General features: G+C 51.5%; 10 protein-coding genes across 10 annotated transcripts; 2 read left to right on the top strand and 8 right to left on the bottom strand.

Annotated features, from left to right (window-relative positions):
- The first annotated feature begins 93 nt into the window (after positions 1-93).
- SNOG_10152 (hypothetical protein) lies at positions 94-2,023 on the top strand. Its single transcript, XM_001800382.1, has 2 exons — positions 94-885; positions 1,013-2,023. The coding sequence occupies exons 1-2, from the start codon at positions 718-720 to the stop codon at positions 1,826-1,828; spliced, it is 984 nt and encodes a 327-aa protein (XP_001800434.1). The 5' UTR covers positions 94-717; the 3' UTR covers positions 1,829-2,023.
- SNOG_10153 (hypothetical protein) lies at positions 173-450 on the bottom strand (the record flags this gene model as incomplete). The annotated part of the gene is made up of 2 exons (XM_001800383.1): positions 173-349; positions 370-450. 2 exons carry the CDS (start codon positions 448-450, stop codon positions 173-175), a joined length of 258 nt encoding a protein of 85 aa, XP_001800435.1.
- Positions 2,024-2,042: 19 nt separating the features above from the next.
- SNOG_10151 (hypothetical protein) lies at positions 2,043-4,722 on the bottom strand (the record flags this gene model as incomplete). Its single annotated transcript, XM_001800381.1, has 3 exons — positions 2,043-3,695; positions 3,760-4,016; positions 4,080-4,722. 3 exons carry the CDS (start codon positions 4,720-4,722, stop codon positions 2,043-2,045), a joined length of 2,553 nt encoding a protein of 850 aa, XP_001800433.1.
- Positions 4,723-5,003: 281 nt separating this feature from the next.
- Positions 5,004-6,041, bottom strand: SNOG_10150 (hypothetical protein; the record flags this gene model as incomplete). The annotated part of the gene is made up of 1 exon (XM_001800380.1): positions 5,004-6,041. The coding sequence occupies one exon, from the start codon at positions 6,039-6,041 to the stop codon at positions 5,004-5,006; it is 1,038 nt and encodes a 345-aa protein (XP_001800432.1).
- A 290-nt stretch (positions 6,042-6,331) lies between these two features.
- SNOG_10149 (hypothetical protein) lies at positions 6,332-8,211 on the bottom strand (the record flags this gene model as incomplete). The annotated part of the gene is made up of 4 exons (XM_001800379.1): positions 6,332-6,385; positions 6,524-7,200; positions 7,253-7,967; positions 8,029-8,211. The coding sequence occupies 4 exons, from the start codon at positions 8,209-8,211 to the stop codon at positions 6,332-6,334; spliced, it is 1,629 nt and encodes a 542-aa protein (XP_001800431.1).
- Positions 8,212-9,387: 1,176 nt separating this feature from the next.
- Positions 9,388-10,167, bottom strand: SNOG_10148 (hypothetical protein; the record flags this gene model as incomplete). Its single annotated transcript, XM_001800378.1, has 2 exons — positions 9,388-9,521; positions 9,573-10,167. The coding sequence occupies 2 exons, from the start codon at positions 10,165-10,167 to the stop codon at positions 9,388-9,390; spliced, it is 729 nt and encodes a 242-aa protein (XP_001800430.1).
- Positions 10,168-11,056: 889 nt separating this feature from the next.
- On the bottom strand, positions 11,057-11,497 carry SNOG_10147 (hypothetical protein; the record flags this gene model as incomplete). Its single annotated transcript, XM_001800377.1, has 1 exon — positions 11,057-11,497. The coding sequence occupies one exon, from the start codon at positions 11,495-11,497 to the stop codon at positions 11,057-11,059; it is 441 nt and encodes a 146-aa protein (XP_001800429.1).
- A 934-nt stretch (positions 11,498-12,431) lies between these two features.
- SNOG_10146 (hypothetical protein) lies at positions 12,432-12,759 on the top strand (the record flags this gene model as incomplete). The annotated part of the gene is made up of 2 exons (XM_001800376.1): positions 12,432-12,511; positions 12,564-12,759. The coding sequence occupies 2 exons, from the start codon at positions 12,432-12,434 to the stop codon at positions 12,757-12,759; spliced, it is 276 nt and encodes a 91-aa protein (XP_001800428.1).
- A 314-nt stretch (positions 12,760-13,073) lies between these two features.
- SNOG_10145 (hypothetical protein) lies at positions 13,074-14,961 on the bottom strand (the record flags this gene model as incomplete). The annotated part of the gene is made up of 3 exons (XM_001800375.1): positions 13,074-14,005; positions 14,055-14,668; positions 14,753-14,961. The coding sequence occupies 3 exons, from the start codon at positions 14,959-14,961 to the stop codon at positions 13,074-13,076; spliced, it is 1,755 nt and encodes a 584-aa protein (XP_001800427.1).
- Positions 14,962-15,743: 782 nt separating this feature from the next.
- On the bottom strand, positions 15,744-16,555 carry SNOG_10144 (hypothetical protein; the record flags this gene model as incomplete). Its single annotated transcript, XM_001800374.1, has 2 exons — positions 15,744-15,785; positions 15,893-16,555. 2 exons carry the CDS (start codon positions 16,553-16,555, stop codon positions 15,744-15,746), a joined length of 705 nt encoding a protein of 234 aa, XP_001800426.1.
- Positions 16,556-18,219: the final 1,664 nt, after the last annotated feature.

Here is an 18,219-nt window from a genome sequence, read left to right as displayed (position 1 = left end):
ACAGAGTAGATGTACTGTAGTCGCACAACGAGAAGCAATTAAAGACCCATAGTATTGCATCCCAGCGATCGAGCTGTTTGATGTATCAAAGGATGAACAGCAAGCATGTGCGGATGCAACGCGAGTAACATCTGAACGCATCATTGCTATGTTAGGTGAATCATACAGGAGATCATGCCGCTTGTGGCATCCGTTTACGAAAATACGCCGACATTGGTGTGACGAACTGGGGAGGCCTGAGTGAGCAACCGACGCTCGGTCGTTCTGCGGTTAGTCTTTGTCGCATGAGAGGCCGCCTCACAGACTCGATGACAATTTGTGTAATGGAGAGGGCATCGGGTGTTCTGTGCTGTGTGTTGCACAACACACCCTTGGATGCTTTTTCGTGTGTGACATCGAATCGACCAGCTTCCACGCGCTCGCCCACCGCTCGACCCGCCCAACGGTCATCTTGGCCTGCAACGGTCAAGACCCTAAGGGGACGGCTCGCTCCCAAGCGGCGGGTAAACTACCGAAAAATGCGTGGGCGCGACTCGCGGGTGTGAACGGGCATGCTAAGACAAGCTAAATGTTTAGTTTGGGCATGCGGGACCGGCCACTGCATAAACAGACCCCTCGTTTTCAACCAGCTCCATCCCACCCGACACTCTGGTTAATCTTACTCACTTTCTCGTCTCTTCCAGACAATTGTACAACTCAGTTTTCGAGAATCTTACAATGGCGCCACCAAAGGAGACCAAATTCAAAGTGGCTGCAGCCCATGCTGCGCCTGTGTTCATGAACAAGGCCGCCACGATTAAGAAAACCGTGCAGCTCATCGAACAAGCTGCCACAAGCGATGTCAAACTCCTTGTTTTTCCAGAGACGTTCATACCCGGATACCCCGTACGTGTTCCCACAGTCAAATGCGGATAGACACTTCCGAAAACGCGCCGATCCTAATTGCTGATTCCCCCTTTAGTACTGGGCCGAATGTTACCCACCTCTGAAACAAGTTGGGGCACTCGCACAGTATGCTGAAGAGAGCGTTGTCGTGGAACCCAATGGTGAGGACGTCAGTGCCATCCAAGATGCATGTCGTCGCACAGGCGTTGCCATCAACCTGGGAATTTCAGAGCGCATTGCAAACGGACACACGTTGTTCAATTCGCAGGTTATCATCGACAGCGATGGTACTATTCTTGGTGTGCACCGCAAGCTTCAACCAACTTATGTCGAGCGTTATATCTGGGCTCAGGGCAATGGCAGCTCGTTGCGCAACTGGCCCTTGTCGCTGGGCTATAACCTCGGCGGCTTAGCGTGCTGGGAGCACACAATGAATGGAGCCCGCCAAGCGCTCATTACTCAGAACCAACACATTCATGCTGGGGCATGGCCCGCGCTCTCTACCATGGCGGGCTTCGAGGCGGTTGCGGATGCGCAGATCGAAGCGCTCATGAAGGCGCACGCACTCACTGCTCAGGTCTTCGTCATCACGGCCTCCAACTACGTCGACCAAGGATGTCTGGACTGGATGGAACAGAACCTCGGAAAACAAGATCTGGTCAAACTCGGTGGAGGCTGGTCATCGATTCTGCATCCGTTCTGTGCATTCATTGCGGGTCCACACACCGGTGCTGAGGAAAAGCTCGTGCAGGGCGAAATTGATTTCTCTCAGCTTGGTGCCATCAAGGTGTGGATTGATGCAGCTGGACATTACCAACGCCCGGAAATCTTGCAGTTTGCGTTCGACAAGAGACCCCACTGGGCCGATGAAAAAGTCGACCGATTCAAGGCTCGGCCAGAAGTCAAAGCGAAAGAAGAGCCAGTGGAGCAATCGCAGGAGTAGTGGCGGGCCGATCACATCCGAAGATTATCCGGGGCTTTGATCGCCGCTGGCCAAGGAGGTGATGGTTACGAATCGATATCTGCCCCACAAGCGAGAGCGGGAGCAAGATGACTTAGCGGACTTGCCGTTGAGTAGCATCGAGAGAGGAATGAAGTGCCATGTAGAATATCGACGATCCCAACGTACTATGCTTTTTAGTCTTCCGATGCCCGTCTTAAGTGGATCCTGTTGGCATGCCCGCATTTTCATCGTGCGAGATACCCATTGCTTCTTTGAATCTCCACAGCCATTCCGAATAGTCTGCTGGCGTTTGGTTCCAAGGATCGTCCCCATCATACATGATCCATCTAGCTTGATGTTGGATCTCTTGGTCAGACGGCACATGACAGTTCGGGTTCTTTGGCGACATAGTTGCAGCGACCCATCGCCTCATATCGCTCTCGAAGATACGGAAATAGTTGGTGTCCTCTGGTGGCAAAAAGCCCTGCTGCTTTCCCCGCATATCGAACATTGTAGTCTGAGTCAGTGGTATGATCTGCGCCTCGCTGGAGACACTTTGAGTCATGTTGGTGTTCAGCTCTTTCGGAGGCAACAGGTCGGGTGAAACAAGCGGGAGCGAGTTATGCTGTGTTTGTGTAACGTTCTGGGCAGCGTCGAAGTATGAGAGGGACTGAAAAGTACTCTGTATCCAATCGATGTGCGCTCGTTGCAAGTGCACTTCAGGTAGGGCAATAGATGGGTCCGTTGTGGACACCACACCTGCTCGTTGTTTGAAGCTTTGAAGCCACCAATTTCCAGAGCAAATGCACTTCATGATCCAATTCGCATACATATCCGACGGTGTGTTCGACACTCTTTCCATTTCTCGCACGATGGTGCACATCTGCGTTTGCAGCTGGCCATCGACAAGTGACGTGCCTGAAATGTGGTGGTCCACGACAAAAGCCCGGAGTCGTGCTTCAAAAGGACAGTCTTCAAACAAATGTTCCTTCCCGTTTATCTTCATCGGTGAATGCCGGCTTTCGCTCGAAGTTCGAAGGGGACCAAATCGAGCTCGCCTGGTGAGCTCCGGAGAAGCCATAATAACGTCGCGCAACCATGACTCGCGAGATAAGGTAGAAGTAACAGAAGAGTTTGCGTCAGGTGCTGATTCTGCAGCGAAGATGATCCGACATGCCTCGACTTGAATGTCATCGTTTGATGGTAGTCTGCTATGTATATCAATGTAATTCTGGATAAAGAATTCGATCTCAATCTTGACAAGCTCGTAGCCGTTGGGCGGAGAGCCCCAGGGTGTATCAGTAGCCCGCATTGGAACGAGTGTATTACGCTCATAGTGAATGAAGTCTGCGTTGGTGTCAGCATCGAACCCAGCGTAGATGCGATGGGAGGACTGACATGGCGGAACAGCACTCTCGACGAGTCGTCGCGTGCTTTCCTCGAAGCCCCAATCACCCTTCCACCCTTCCATAGTCGAACCATTCCTAAAGTGTTCCGCTAGATGGTCGGTTCGCTCTTCCCATTTGGTCATTTCAGCACCACAAAAGCCGCATCGCGATTTTATGTCGGGCATCGGCACCATCCAATCTTTCATTGACCAAGCTTCATATTTCGCCTGGTGCACAAGACGTAGGTGTTGTACGAGGTGGTCTTTACGATGGAACGTCCGTTCTTCTAGAGTCCGATCCTGGCACAAGGAGAAGTGGTGGGACTCAATGTGAGCTTCCGCGGGGTCAGATTCACCACAGAAAACACAACACATTTCTGCAGATTGCGGCTTTGGCGCACGAGGTCCATGGAGAGCACACACCCACTTCTCGAGTGGTAAATGCAGAGACTTTTCGTGACGCTGCCAGTCGTACTTTGTCTATGGTTGCGAACGCACAAGGTTAGTAGTATCCACTGTTCTCGGTCCGGCCCCACCAACTTACCTTGAATGTGTCAGTGCAGAAGGTACACTGGTATGGCATACTAGGGTTAGCAGAAAGGTCGGTTTCCAGTGGCCTCCGCCGGGGAGTTCGCTTTCGCCGAGCTGCCCGGCGAGCCTTGAGAGAGCTTTGTGATCCTGAAGAACGATGTGTCGAAACTTCGCTGGATTGAGAAGTGCCAGCACTGCTTGCAGACGATATATAAGGAGAACGCCACTGGTCGTTGTCTGCATAATCATACCCTTTTACGCCATTTATGCCTGTACATATGAGTATACATTGAATACAAATATACTTGGTACCCGTTGTAGAAAAGGACTTACCTGATTCACTTCGTGAACTCGACGCCATAGCACGAGCAATGTCTCCTACGTCCGCCGGCTCATGTTCAGGCGGACTGTCCACCCATCGCTGCAATGGATCCTTTGCACGAGAATCCTGTCGAATTGCAGGAGTCCCTGGCCTTTGAATGATATCAACAGGGTTCGATGAGCTGTCAGGTGCTCGTGGTGTAACAGGACGAGCACCTTGCACTTTGCCGCGGCGGCGAGCATTTGCGAACCAATTAGTGAGTTGTGCCTGGTTCAGACCAGTGCGCAACTGCAAAAGCTCCATGTCGTCATCTCGTGGATATGGATGCTGCTGGTGAGCAGCAAGCCAAGTCTTTAGTGTCCGAATGACTTCTCGGGAGAATCTGCTTCCTAGCTTTGGACGTGTGATCGGTGTACCTGGAGTCAACGGTGACGAGAAGGCAGTGGAGTTGTTTGAGATCCCATCCGGCGTTACTCCTGACATCCATGGGCTCTCAGTCTGGAATGAATTCGCATGCGCAGCTGTCAATGCAGCTGATAGCTCGCTTAATCCACCATCCTGGAAGACTGTGTCCGTGGCTATTGGATCGCTAGCGAACATGAACGAGAAGGGATCCTCCCTGTCCTCTGACGATTGGTTAATCGTGTTGTCCATTTTGAAGATAATATGCGTGCATCAATTCAGTCTAAGTTGGGATGAAAGATCATGGACTTCCTTTCAACGTTCTAGATGACGAGGTTCACGCCGAAGTCGGCTGAGTCAGGCGCGCTAACCGGAAATAGCTTGATTCATGTCGTCCACGCCCTGTGAGTGAGACTGCTACATAATGCCACCGGGAACCCTAGGCGAGTTGAACTAACGAAACAAATCATTTAAAAACTAGCAATGTTTCTATAGCTTATCACACAGCTTTTTAGAGCTCAGTATGAGCCGGCTCACGAAAGAAAATGAAGCACCAATTTCTTGTACCCCGCAATGCTTTCAACTAACTCGGTAGCACTGATATGCTCATCCGGCCCATGAGCAACCAGAATAGAACCCGGTCCATACAAGACTCTATTTCCACAGTATTCAGCCTTGAGTCTCGGGACGTCCGTCCCGAACGCGACTGGAGCAGCCTCAAAGCCCTCTATATCCCATTCCAGGAGAGCTTCAGGATACTCAAAGACAAAGTTTAGGTCGATATCTTCGTGCTTCGACACTATCTCCGCGATCTTAGCTTTGACACCAGGTAAATCAGCCACCATGCGAACTTCGCACAGTGCCTTGGCAGACGGAGCAACGATGTTGTGTTTCTCGCCGCCTGAGAGAGTTCCGATGTTGAACGTCGAAGGGCCAAGCAATTCGGATTCCGGCCATGATGCTGCGGACAAGTCGTTCAGAACAGCAAGAAGGGCAGACGTTGCGCTTTTACCGAGATGAGGATAGCCTGAGTGGCAGGCTTTTCCCTTGGCTATCACCTCGAACGCAATCTGTCCTTTGTGTCCTTTGGCAAGCTTGCTTTCTGTTGGCTCGGCGAAGATGCCAGATTCCCAAGATACGCCCATGTCGTTTGCAGCGACCATGCCGTGTCCGCCGTTTTCTTCGCCCACGACAAATAGCAGTCCGATGTCGCCTTCTGATCTGAACTTTCCTTCTTTCCTCAGCTCTTCTGTGGCTAGTATCTGCGCTGCTAGTGGTCCAAGGTCGTCCGAAGATCCTCTTCCACGAATGATGTCTTCATCGATGGTCAAGGGTATATGCGGTGGGACTGTGTCCATGTGAGCTGTAAGGAGCACTCTTGTTTGGCGAGATGAGCCAAGGTAGGCATAGACGTTGTGGCGCGTAGAGCCCGGCTTGATAGGAATGCGCTCAACTGTGTATCCCAGGCTCAGAAGATGTTGTTCCAGGAACATGCCAATCTCGTACTCGAGCTCGCTGGTGCTGACGATGGACATGAGGGTCTTCAGAAGATGGACGGCCGGATGATCCATGTTGGCAGACGCCATAACAAAAAACCCCTGTAGTATTGAAGATAGATGAAGAACTAGAAACAGCGTACAATGCAGGCTACTCGTGTTGAGACTTATGTAGGCCTGGCCTCGTTCCTCAACAGGATGCGCTAGCTGGAAACACGATAGCGTGCTTTTTCACCGACGGAAAACCGATCAGATATGTAATTTGTTCATTATTCATATTCCACAGTTCTTCGCTGGTGATATCGTCCGACTGAAATTCGTGCACAAGCAACTGGTTTCTTGCACGCCGGGCTGCACCTCTATCCTTAAACCTTCTCCGCCCCCTCAACATTTGCCTGCCCATCCAACTTGCCCATATGCTGCAGCCTCTTCGCCACATTATTATGCAGATACTTATCCATATCTGGGATATAATAGCACGCCACAATCAGCAACACCGAGAACGGAATCGTCGCGTAGAATACATAATGGAACGTCGTCACGTACGCATCTCTTACCGCAATCCCCGTCGCGGCGATGACTTGAGGCGTGATATCTGGAACAGCAGAGAAGTTACCGAGTGTAATGCCTTGAAATAATGATGGGAGTGATGAGACTGGTAGCCCGGCGCCAGTCGCGGCGGGGACGACGTATTTGGGAATGTAAATCGTGGCTTTGTTGGTGAGGATGGAGACGTAGAGGGCCTGCGCAACTGCGCCGCCGAGAGCACGGATGGAGCCGAGTACGCCTGTTGCGAGGCCAATATCTTGAGGTGCGATGACGAGGGTGACACCCGGGAAGGTGATGTTGTCGATCCAACCAATGACGAAGCAGCCCAATGTACCCATCGTGATGACAAAGGTATGTGTGTCTGGACCCAGTGCTGCGAGACTGCCAACAAAGGCTGTGGTGAGGACGGCTAGGATGATGCATTGCAACTTGACTTTGGGAAGGTATGACAAGGCAATGCCACCAACCAACTGGCCGAGGAGGACGCCGCCACCTACTACGCTAGATTGCCAGCCGATCTCGATCACATCTGGGGTATAGACTGTGCCAATGAGAGTGGGCCAAACAATCGTCATCGAGTAGTAAACCATGGCACCGATGCATGCGGCAACAACGATGGCTACATAACCAATGTCGGTGAAGAGGCGTGGTGGCATGAGCGGGATGGTCTTGCAAAGGTATTGTTCTGTATCATGGTGTTAGCGACGTGCTGGTGTTAATGGTACAGGAAGACTTACCATAGAGACCAAATGCGACTAGGGTGAGTATGCCAATGATGATGGTGCATAGCACATGAGCGCTTGTCCACGGGTACACCTGCCCTCCCCATGACAGGCCGATCAAGAATAGAACGCAACCAGCAATAAACAAGAAGATACCAACAAAGTCCAGCTCTTTAAAAGCTTGCCACTTGGTCTTGCCGTTGACGTGGAGCTGCGAGTATGTCGGTGGGTGGTATAGAAATTGGTACAGGACGATGGTGATAACACCGAAGACGATGCCGAGATAGTAGCTCCACCTCCAGCCTGCAGCTGTACTGTCGATGAACTTGCGGGCGATGATAGGTCCGAATACGGCGAACGGGAGAGATGACATGAACACCAACGTGACGATTGGCCCTCTTTGCTTGTTCGGTACAAGTTCGCCAAGGACGATACCGAATGAGAGCTGACCAGCAGCTGCAACGCCATTCAGTGCGTTGGCAGCGATGAGGGTCTCGATGCTATGAGCAGTGCTACCTACGATATTGCCAACGATACTGAGAAGGGTAGTACCGATGACCATCCATTTGCGACCAAAGATATCCGACAGTCGGCCCACGAGTAGGAAGCCAATGGCCGACCCGAGGATCCATACTGTGCCAACCCAACCTAGGTTTGGTGAAGGACCGATGTCTTGGTTGATCAATAATCTAGCTTTGGTCAGTATTGTGTATGACACATGGGTGAGACACTTACAAAGTGTTCGCAGGTAGCACCCATCCGAGATAGGCGCATGTGCTCCCAGTACATACTGCGACCACTGTGCCGATGAATTGCGCGCTGCGAAAGTAGCCTGGTGGCATCTCCTCCAGCTCTCCACCGATGGCGTGAGTGTCGACGAGGTCGACAGTACCATCTGTATGTACTGTCTCGACAGCTTCAACGTGCTTCGCAATCTCCACCTTTTCTGTCGCCATCTTCTCCGAGAGGCTCATCGATGGTATAGCAAGTCCGTCCTCTAAAGAAAGCAATACTAAAGGGAGACAAGTCTGTCAAAGGTAGATATTGCCCCTTGAGTTTGAAGGTCCCGACAGAAGGGGACAGTGGGGACCATATATCACCTCATCTGCTTGTCAGATCGAAGCTATGTTGAGCTATACAATGTGTTAAGCGAGAGGATGTAGGCCCAGAACAGTCTGATACCCCGGATTTTCAGATACCCAAGATCCAGACGACACGGCTGCAGACAAGCAGAGGCTTAAGCTTACCCAGACTTGCCCCAGACCACGTTCTCGATATGTTCTCCCAGTCGTGTTGTAGGTATCCCTTGCCAGTTTTCTTAACAAAAGGGCCTTTTATTGACTCGCTGGACTGGAATTGAGAACGTTCTAGGTTCAGCAGGTCCGATGTGAAGACGCGCGGGGTAGACAGCAGCGAAGGAGTAGTAAGCCTACTCAAGCCTGTCTAAGCTCGTGACAAGGAACAGCGATAAGCTATGATTTTCCACTTGTGAAGGCTGTTGAGCATGTAGTTGCTCTATTGGTTGAGATATATGGTGGCTTACCAACGGTGGACGAACTGCAAGTCTCGAACCAGCTCTCGCGTATCGTCACCCGTGGGTTGCTCGGTCCTGGATGTCAACATCCGGCTTCATTTCGTGGCTACAGGATGGCGCATCGTGTCTCTGTGTATTGCCGCATCAAACAGAGTGTTGTTGCATGATGTGTCATGACCTGATCTTCGATTGTAGGAGTAAGACGGCAGTCAGCATAAGCCGGTTGAGTCAGCCACCGAGCGCAGACCAAAGCTACGAGGATCAACGCAGCCGTACTTCCCCTTGGTCAATGGAAAATCCGGCGCGATATATGCTGACATGACAGGCATGCCGACACCTGGATGCTGTTTTGGTGTTCGGGAAGATCAGTCGCGTGCAACGCGTTCAACCTTCCCCACTAGCATGAAATGGGCTATACTCCACGTGACTTGCTTCTCCACTTGTGTTCTGGAGGTGTAGCGGCTGCAAGTAGTATATAGCTGCGTATTGAAAATAAACATTTGGGTATATCCGAAGCCTTATCTATGTACAGTCGTTCTACTAGTCTACGTTCCTCGCCTGACTCACAGTCTACATGTTGTAGCATTCTAAAAAGTCTGTACGCCGAAGCGTCCACCTAGAGCAACATCACAAACAAACTCACGATGATAGGCACAAAAACATACGACACAGCGTTTGAGGCGCCCGCATCGTTCGTACTCGCCTGTAGCGGTGCACCACTTGCGTTCGCAGCACCAGAACTCGCCGTGCCTACCCATCATCGTTAGCACCTATCCACGAGAAAAACATAGCATAACTTACCATTAGCACTTTCAGGCCGTCCAGTCGCCTGTTTCGTCTGTCCGCAGAATGCCATCAACGTGGTATTCGCCTGCATCTCCTGCAACCTTGTCTCCACCTTTTGTAGCGTCGCCTTGAGTGCAGCCAGCTTTGTCGCGTTCATGTTTTTCTGTGCAGCGAAAGCATCGAGGGCGGTTGCATTACTCGCCAGGTTGGTCAGCTTCTCCCAGCGCTTCATCTGCCTACAATTCTGCTTCATCTTGCGCTCCGCGTTAATTGTTGCACACTGTGCCGCAACAGTCGAGTTCGCCGTCAGGGCTTGTAGTTTGGTGGTAGCGATTGAGGCTTTGGCTTTGACCTGTCCCGCTTTCTTTTCGCTCATTTCGCCACTGGAGACGAGGGTGTCGAGTTTGGTTTGGTTGGATGCGAGGGTGGTAAGGGCTGTGAGTTTTCGAATTTGAGCGCATTGCGATCTAACAGATTCTCTACTACCGCGCGACTCGGTGCCGTTGCGTTCTTTGCGGACTTCGATGATGTGGAAAGTTGGCTCTGGCGAGGCGTACGACGTGGTTGCAAAGGCCAAAAGCATGGCAACGATGATGTTGGAAGAATGCATGATGAGGACCGAGTTATATTAATCTCGAACAAAGTAGTAAAGGATGAATATAGTCAAGAGAAGCGAAGCGGTCCGGCCGAACGAATGTGTAGATCGGATAAACGCTAAAAGTAGAGAAGGGAAAAGAGAGTTAGATATGGCTAATGTAGATCAATAATGATGTTGACAGTTTATGCAAACCCAACGTCGCGGCAGCTAATACAACGTGACGACGGGGATAGTCGTGGACACTCACGCGGCCTCGTTGATACTGAAACCCGAAGGAAACTTGACAGTTCATCTGACAGAGACGGTGCAGCGTTTCGAGAAGGCGCCGCCAATAATTCACGAGTCGGGCGGCGACATAACTACACGACCAGATTACCGGATTTCCATTGTCGCCCATGTGTCGCAGGTCGTGCTGGAACACGACACGGTGCTTGCGCGAACATGTAGACCGAGCGGGAGATGATTAGTAAAGTCCAGTAACCTCGACTTTGTGTTGTGATGAAGCCTGTCAATGTTTCACTTATCGCCGCATATTATCAAGTGCTAAGCTTTGCGTACGCGGCTTGGCATGGAGATAGTTTCAGATTCGCGACACACGGAGAATTGAGACGAGGCGCTCGAATGCCCTGATGAGCATGTTGCATGATGCGCCGCCATAATGCCATGAAACCATTCGGCATTCTTTGCCTCTTTGCCTCGGACACGTGTATCGCCGAATCACCGAATGCCATCCGTAGAGTCCTAAGACTGTTACACGCCAGTCAGGCCTGTAGTTCTGCATTCGTGCCATGGAAAGTCCGGTCGTCAGCTTTTGAGTCCCATCGCTCCTGCTTGGGGTTCCGATGAACGTGTGTAGGTCTGATGCAGTTCCTATTGGGTTCCTCAAAATCATCCACCGTGTTCATCGAGGAAGTCCGTTTCCAGCACCGCCACCGGCAGTTGACTGAACCTCTCCCCCACTGGGCCTCACTCCAGGACCTCTGGCACCCGGCTGTCTCCTCAGCGCCAAGAGAACAGGCTCGTCTTGCCTTGCCGCCGCGACACCACCTGCGCTCACGGCCGCACCACCGCTGGTCCTTGCCGTCGAGGATGATGCAGACCCTTCACCGGGGCCTCGGCGCATCAGGTCGTCCAGTCCCAAGTCTCGCCAGGCAGGCTCCTTCCTTGTCTGTGTTGCGCGCTGGATGCCGAAAGCCGCATGCTGGTCAGGCACGACGTCATCCTCGTCCTCGGGATTGACTGGTTGTAGGTGCGGCGGAATGTATATGTCTTCCGGCGCGAGCTGTGACGAGGTGGGGTTGGTGAAGGACTCAAGGAGGTCGGCGTGGTGCGAGTGGTGCATGTGAAGGTATGTTGCTGCTGAGTCGCGCGTCTATCTTAGTCAGCCGCGTGTATCGGAGACTTCGAGCGGGTTCAGTACCATCTTGGGGGGTAGCCTGAGCGATTCAGATCGTGGCGAAGGTTTGGTATCGTGCAGCGCTGTTGGTGCGGCGGTCTACAAGCAATTGTTGTGTTTACCTCGCGCTTATCGATAGGATCGCGGAACCACGTGCTAGTCGAGCACCCTATGGGCGCACTATCCTCTTTCGGAACGCAAGACAATATCCCATCGCTACCTAAACTCGACTCCCTCATCTCATTCTCTTCTTCCCTCAAAATTCAGTCTATGGGTCGTCGTTCTCGCCACCATGTTCTTGCTCTGTCCCTTACCCGTCATGACATGCACCTGCACTTAGCACAACCAGCCTCTCGGCCGCTGGCTGAACAGCCTTCCAAGTAAGCACAAGGCTGAACTGCTTATTCAGAGTATTGTCTCAGTATAAGCATCGAAAATATGCCCATGGTGAACCCTACGCGCGACAGCCATGGACGCTTTCCCGAGGCACCTGACTATGCCAGAGCGAAACTTCCACTCCGAAGTCTAAAAACTTGCCTCCACAAGTTGATCCGAGAAGCAGCAACTTCTTGATATGAAACGACTATATGGGCAAAGATGGTCTGGTGCAGACGACACCACATCCACCCACTTGGCATTAGACGAGTCCCGCGTTCGCGAGCCGAGGTAAACATGGTGGAGAAGCAGCTTCGCTGGTCGTGCGTCATCATCAGACCTCTACCATCCAACGTCCCAGTGCTGTTGAGTCTCTCTCTCTCTCGTGTTCTTCTGTAATTCAACTTCGACCACCAAGTTGCTGGTACAATCGCGTAGTCAAGCAGTTTAAAGTCATCGATCTCACCACCTCGAAACGCCTCCGAACATACTCAAGTCTATCAATATGGTCGAGGGACGCTGCAACTGCGCGAGCATCAAAGTTACCCTCCCAGAGCTTCCCAAGGAATCGGTGATTTGCTACTGGTGCGTTTGATGTACATGTGTTCAGCTCTGGGGGTCTAACTAATCCTCGCAGCGCCAATTGCCGTCGTGGAGGTGGTACCTTTGGTTCCATTGTATTCCCCATGACCAAAGACGATGCCAAAATAAGCGACGCTAAGGGCACCCTGAAGAGCTATACGGACAACGATACTACTACTGGCAACACAATTATTCGCCAATTCTGTAGCGACTGTGGATCGTACGTTCACTCGGCGAGAGATTCGAGTTGAGGCTGATTAGAAGCAGACCTGTCGCATCCTTGACCACTGATGGCAAAGGCACGATGTACTTGAAGGGAGGGTTGTTCGATCAAATTCCGAAAGCAACGTACAAATCGTTCGAGCAGAATGAACCGTCTTGGGTAAAGATCGGTTAGCCGAGGATCACGTTTTGAACCCTCTTGTGCATGTACTCATACAGACTCGATCCTATCGATATGTAACAGAGGTACAACTTTAGAACTCGTTTTTGCACAGATTGTCACAGGACTTTTCAGTGCGTGTTGTGCGTTGTTACTCGGCAACACGTCCCCTCCGATATACTTCTAGAACAGTCTTCCCTTCGTCTGCTGCATCTTCTTAACGTTGTAGTTCCGAATGAGCAGAACCCACACGACGCACAAGCTCATTATCGCCGTACCAGCAATCAACATTCTCTTCTGCGCAACACCATATGCTTCTTCGATTGCCAACCTCGTCGGGCTGCCGACTTCATAGCTCAACTGCGTATCCAGACTCCCTGTAATATCGTCCAGCATCTCCAAGGCATCCTCCGGTAACAGATTCGCCAGCGCCTGCGGGAAAGAATTGGTCCAAATAGCGCCGCAAATCGTGCTTCCTACAGCGCCGCCCAGCCACCCAAAGATGTTCAGTAGCGCGAGAACAGTAGCGATATGCTGATGATCCGCTGCAGCCATGACAGCAATCTGTTCGCAAAGAATGATGATACTACCACCAATAGCGATGAATATCTGACACATGACAAGATATCCCACGCTCGTGCCCGGGTGGCGGAAGTAAATCATCAGTCCTTGGCCAAGTATGTATATTGGCACAGCGATATACAGCAGCCACTTGAAGTATCCCGTCTTGCTGATGACCAACCCAATTGACAGTAACAAAATGCCCGAAAGAACATCGAACGTGCTCGCAACGTAACCGGCTTCTGCGATGCTCAGGTGTGTGACGACTTGCAAGAAGGACGTCCAGTATGAGTACCATGCGTAGTAGCTGATCTGGTATGTGAAGGAGAGCATGCATGCGCCCAGGACAGTTCGGCTGGTTAAGAGATTGAAGGGAAGGAAGGGCGTGGACGCGGTGTAGCGTTCGTGTAGGCCGAAGAGGATAAGCAGGACAAAGCCCACAACGAGCATGGCGATTATGTAGCCCGTTGACCAGCCACTGGGTGCCGAGTCGGCCAACGTGAAGGGAAGGAGAAAGATCACGAGGCCAGAGGCGAGGAGAAAGGCGCCAGGTACTATGCGGTATGAGTATCGCTCCGACCAGATATGGGATGGAGTACTCACCATCGAACTCACGTATGTGGAAAACAACACTCTGCACCAGAGTCCGTTGACTTGCTTCACGGACAAGCACACCCTCCCTCTTCGCCTTGCGCAAGTTCAGCTTGAGAATGATGAACAACGGCGCCGCAACAACCGGCACGATAATTGCAAACGTCCCAAACCCCCACCTCCAATTAATGTTCTCATAAAATCCCTCCGCCGCCTTCGGTCCCGCAAACGCCGTGATGATATACGGCGAACTCGTAAACGCAAACGCTAAACCCCGATGTTTCAAACTCGACGAATCCGCGGTGATAACATCGATGCAGTAAATCATGCCGCCAAAGCCAATGGTATAAAACACCTGCGCGGCGCAGTATGCGGCAAGAGACGTCGAGGCGGCCATGATAATCAACCCGAGAGTGGCGAAGCACACCATGACTGCGAAGCCCTCAGCGCGGCCCCAGAGATCGAGCAGTTTTGCGGTGGGGATGTAGACTGCTGCAGCTAGAGAGTTGGAGACGATGGTAACGACGGTGAGGAGGGAGTGTTGCGAGAAGTTGGAAGTTACGTAGGGGGTGAGGGTGTTGGTTATGGAGGATTGGAAGGCGTTGGTGAGGTAGAGGAACCACATGCTGGGACACTGTTAGTTCTGGTAGGAAGTGGAGTAGGCTTCGAGCTGTGGGGGAAGATAGTTCTGATGAGGGATTCGAACGTACCATACGAAGGCGCAAGCCAGCGATTTCTTCGTCCATGTCAGAGTCACGGCTTCGACATTCCTGACACCACTTTGAGCACCGAGCTCCGGAGTATTCGCAGCCTCGACTTTGCGAATCGCCTCTTCTTCGTCGATGTCGACGGCGCTCATATCCCTCTTTGGTTCTTCACCAATCGCATAATTGGCCTGCGCTTGACTGACTGACTCCATCTCCACAATAACTCTATTATGGAATCTCAAGAGGATGGAAAGGAAATATAGGAAATCCAATGAGCAAGTTCTCTACAGACGGTACACATTTCTTCACATAAAGTACTCGCAACAAGGCCACCCACCTGCCCACATCTCAACACACTCCCCGTCGGCCCACCGCACCATTCGAGCACGCAGCCCAGGCTAGGTCTTGACTAAAGCTTGAAGCTGAGCTTAACACGAAGCTAGCTGCACTAGAACGCGGGCCATCCTCTCATTCTAACCTCTCATAGCATAGTACCGCTCCAAGCAATCTTATCAGATGGATCCGTCTCCACTTACTTGCGCAGAACAAGTGAGAAATCCGACGCCTCGGGTTGTAGCTCCATGTCAATATGCGTGATTTCGATGTTGTGGCTGACAGAATTTGCTGCTCGCGTGGTGATGGTTTTTGCCGTGTGAATGTTATCTTATCTCGATCTAGATCTTGCGCCAAAGGCCGACTTTGCGGCGGGTGGATGCCGGTCTTTCCGCTGCACTACGTTGAAGTAGGTTAGTCTCAGCCCTGAGTCCATTGTGTTTATGAAAAACATGTTTTCTTATTCCCGCTCGCTCGTGTATGTATAGACTAAACTGTTTACTGCATGAACCATAGACAAGAATGTGTAAGGGACCATTCCAGGTCGAAGGGACAAACGACTTGACCCGAAGTCTGAGCACGCGCACGCGGTAAAGATGTGAAGGGAGATGTTCATGAAAGGACACTGGAATGAAAGCACTTCTAGTTCATAGAGATATTTTCATCGACGCTTGCTCGCGCAAAACTCCATCGTGACACCGTCCTTTGGAGAACAAGTGCTCACCGGGTTCAGAACCTTACACAGGTTTTCCTGAGCTCATGTTAGCAAACCGTCTCATCCGTCCTCATTGTATAGAAAAAACAACTTACATCGTACAGATATGCTTGATCATCACACCACCAGCCCGGCGCACACTGGTAGCTCATGACTTGTTTGTTGCCGAACTGCAAACCACCCTCGTGGCCTGCACATGCACTAGTGTCGGTGGTGTACATGCCATTCCGAGGATTGACGCCGAGACACTTTACAAGACTGAGATTGTACCATAGCTTTTTGGTGGCTTTGTCGTTGAAGTACTCGATCAGGACGACCTTGGTCAGGTCGGGAGTCTTGCTGGCCTTGATTACGGATCCTCTCAATGGACTTGTGAAAACATCATGAGCCTTGATCACACCTTGGCCGATATTTTGAGGTCCGTTCCAGTGTACGTAGTAGATGGGATAGTTGCAGTAGTTGTGGATGGTGAGAGTGTTGGGTGCTGTTTCCGGCTTCTTGAAGATGTGGAGTTGTTGAATGGGCTTATCTGCTAGCGGAGGAGGTAGATCGTTTTGAGGCCATGGTATCCTCGTGCCGTTGTAACATGTCTCTTTCTTAACCGATGCGAGGGCTTGCGCGTTAGTCATACGTGCAAGGGTCGAGTCGAGAAGGATCTTTCTTGCGGCCAGTTGGTGGATCGAGTTTGCCCAGTCGAAGATGCGCGGGGTCGCAGATGCGACCGCAGTACATAGGAGTATGGTATTGAGTAGATGCATATTGTTGTATAGCGAGCAAACGACGATCGCGCTTTGGCTTTTGACTTATATGCAATGAGTGTGTGAAGGGGCGAGATGGAAATGACTAGATTGACCCGATGACTGCGCAGGTGATGTGGTTTTCCGAGGAACAGAATGACTTCCTTGATAGAAACAAAAACAGAGTGAAAAGATAGAATAGACAGCGTGAGAAGTTGGAATGTGCGTGTTACGAAAACGGCGACATCACGGCGAGGATATACCGCGCCTCTCATTCCAACCCCCAAATTCCGGCGCAGGCCAACATTCACGCCCCAAGGCCAGCAGTCAAGTCTTCAACATGTTGGCAGTGTGAATCTGGAAGCGTTGTTAGCCTACTTTTCGAAGTTGTAGAAATTATAGATAGATGACATTGACGAATGAGATGACTGATGTGCCTTGCTCGCCCGGGTTGGGTGCAGGCCTTAGGGCGCTCAGAGGCTTTTTTTTTCTCGCTGGCAGTGTTTCGGTCGCCGGAGAGGTTCTACAAGCCTGTTCGGAGAACGACCACGTTGTATGTCAGTATTACACTGGGCGCGGTCTAATTCGGGGGCTGCGTCGGGCGCCTTATGCAGGTACAGCCACATCGTAGCCGGCGCGGCGCAGGAACGCGATTGGGCTAGTACATGGGGCGGCCTATCAAGATAAAGAGCCTGCTTTGTGAAGTGTTTCAAGAAGGCCAGGTGTGAGATGTGGTGATGTGGCGACGATAATGGAAGTTGGGTGGGTTAATAGGAAGGGTGGGTGGTGATGTGTTGGAATCGCCCTGTCAAATTAGGCGACCTCACTTCGAGCTTACTTCACGACGAACCACATGCGCGCACGTTGGTTTCACATGAGGGTGGGAAGCGTGCCTGGTACCCTAACACTTGGTTCCTGTCCAGTGGGCCTATAATGTGAACGTTCGGTTGTGTTATCGTTCACAAGGTGCCGAGTGACGTCCGTGGCTTTTATCTGCACCACACTGCCATCCTTGCGATGTCGCGCCCTGTTCGCTCTCGAGACCGGTAATCATCTTCATGTTTGTAAAGATGCTAGCGATGATGAAAGCCCAGTCATTTAACAGCTGTAAGTAACGACAACGAACAGCATGCGCTTTCCTCCGCTGACCCAACCCGGGAGGGCGTCATGAGACATGCACATTGCCGTGCCACTGAAACCAGAGCCAAGCAGCGTTGAATACCGAGGCCCCCTCAATCAACCGAAAGCTATACATTAATCTGCACTGAAGTCCCTAATAAGCCCATCAAACACCGCAACAACACTCCCCGCCCCCCCCCAACAGAGCCAAAAAGAGCAAAAAAACATGACCCCAAACTCTCCAAAAAAGCACCTTTCGACCCCGATCGAACTTGGTATTTAGCCAATCCGCGAAGCTCAAGCGACGTCTAAACTAATTGAATAATTTTTCCGTTTCCGAGAATCGAACGAGCGACCCCCCAGGTCCCAGAAAACCGGTAGGAATAAAGGCAGTGCGTTAGACCGATACGAAGTGGTCGTGCCAATAACACTGTTAGACTAAGCGGCTGAGAGCTGGGAGGAGGCTCGTTGATAGAGGGTTGGCAGTTTGCAGTACTTATATACCGGAGGGCAGCAAGTGCTGTAGATATATGAGCAGAGTGCGGGCGGGTGGGAGGTGGGCCTAT

Source organism: Parastagonospora nodorum (genome assembly GCF_000146915.1).
Source record: "Parastagonospora nodorum SN15 chromosome Unknown scaffold_16, whole genome shotgun sequence".
NCBI lineage: Eukaryota > Fungi > Ascomycota > Dothideomycetes > Pleosporales > Phaeosphaeriaceae > Parastagonospora > Parastagonospora nodorum.
Note: the sequence above shows the minus strand (reverse complement) of the source record. Positions and strands in the feature narration are given on the sequence as shown.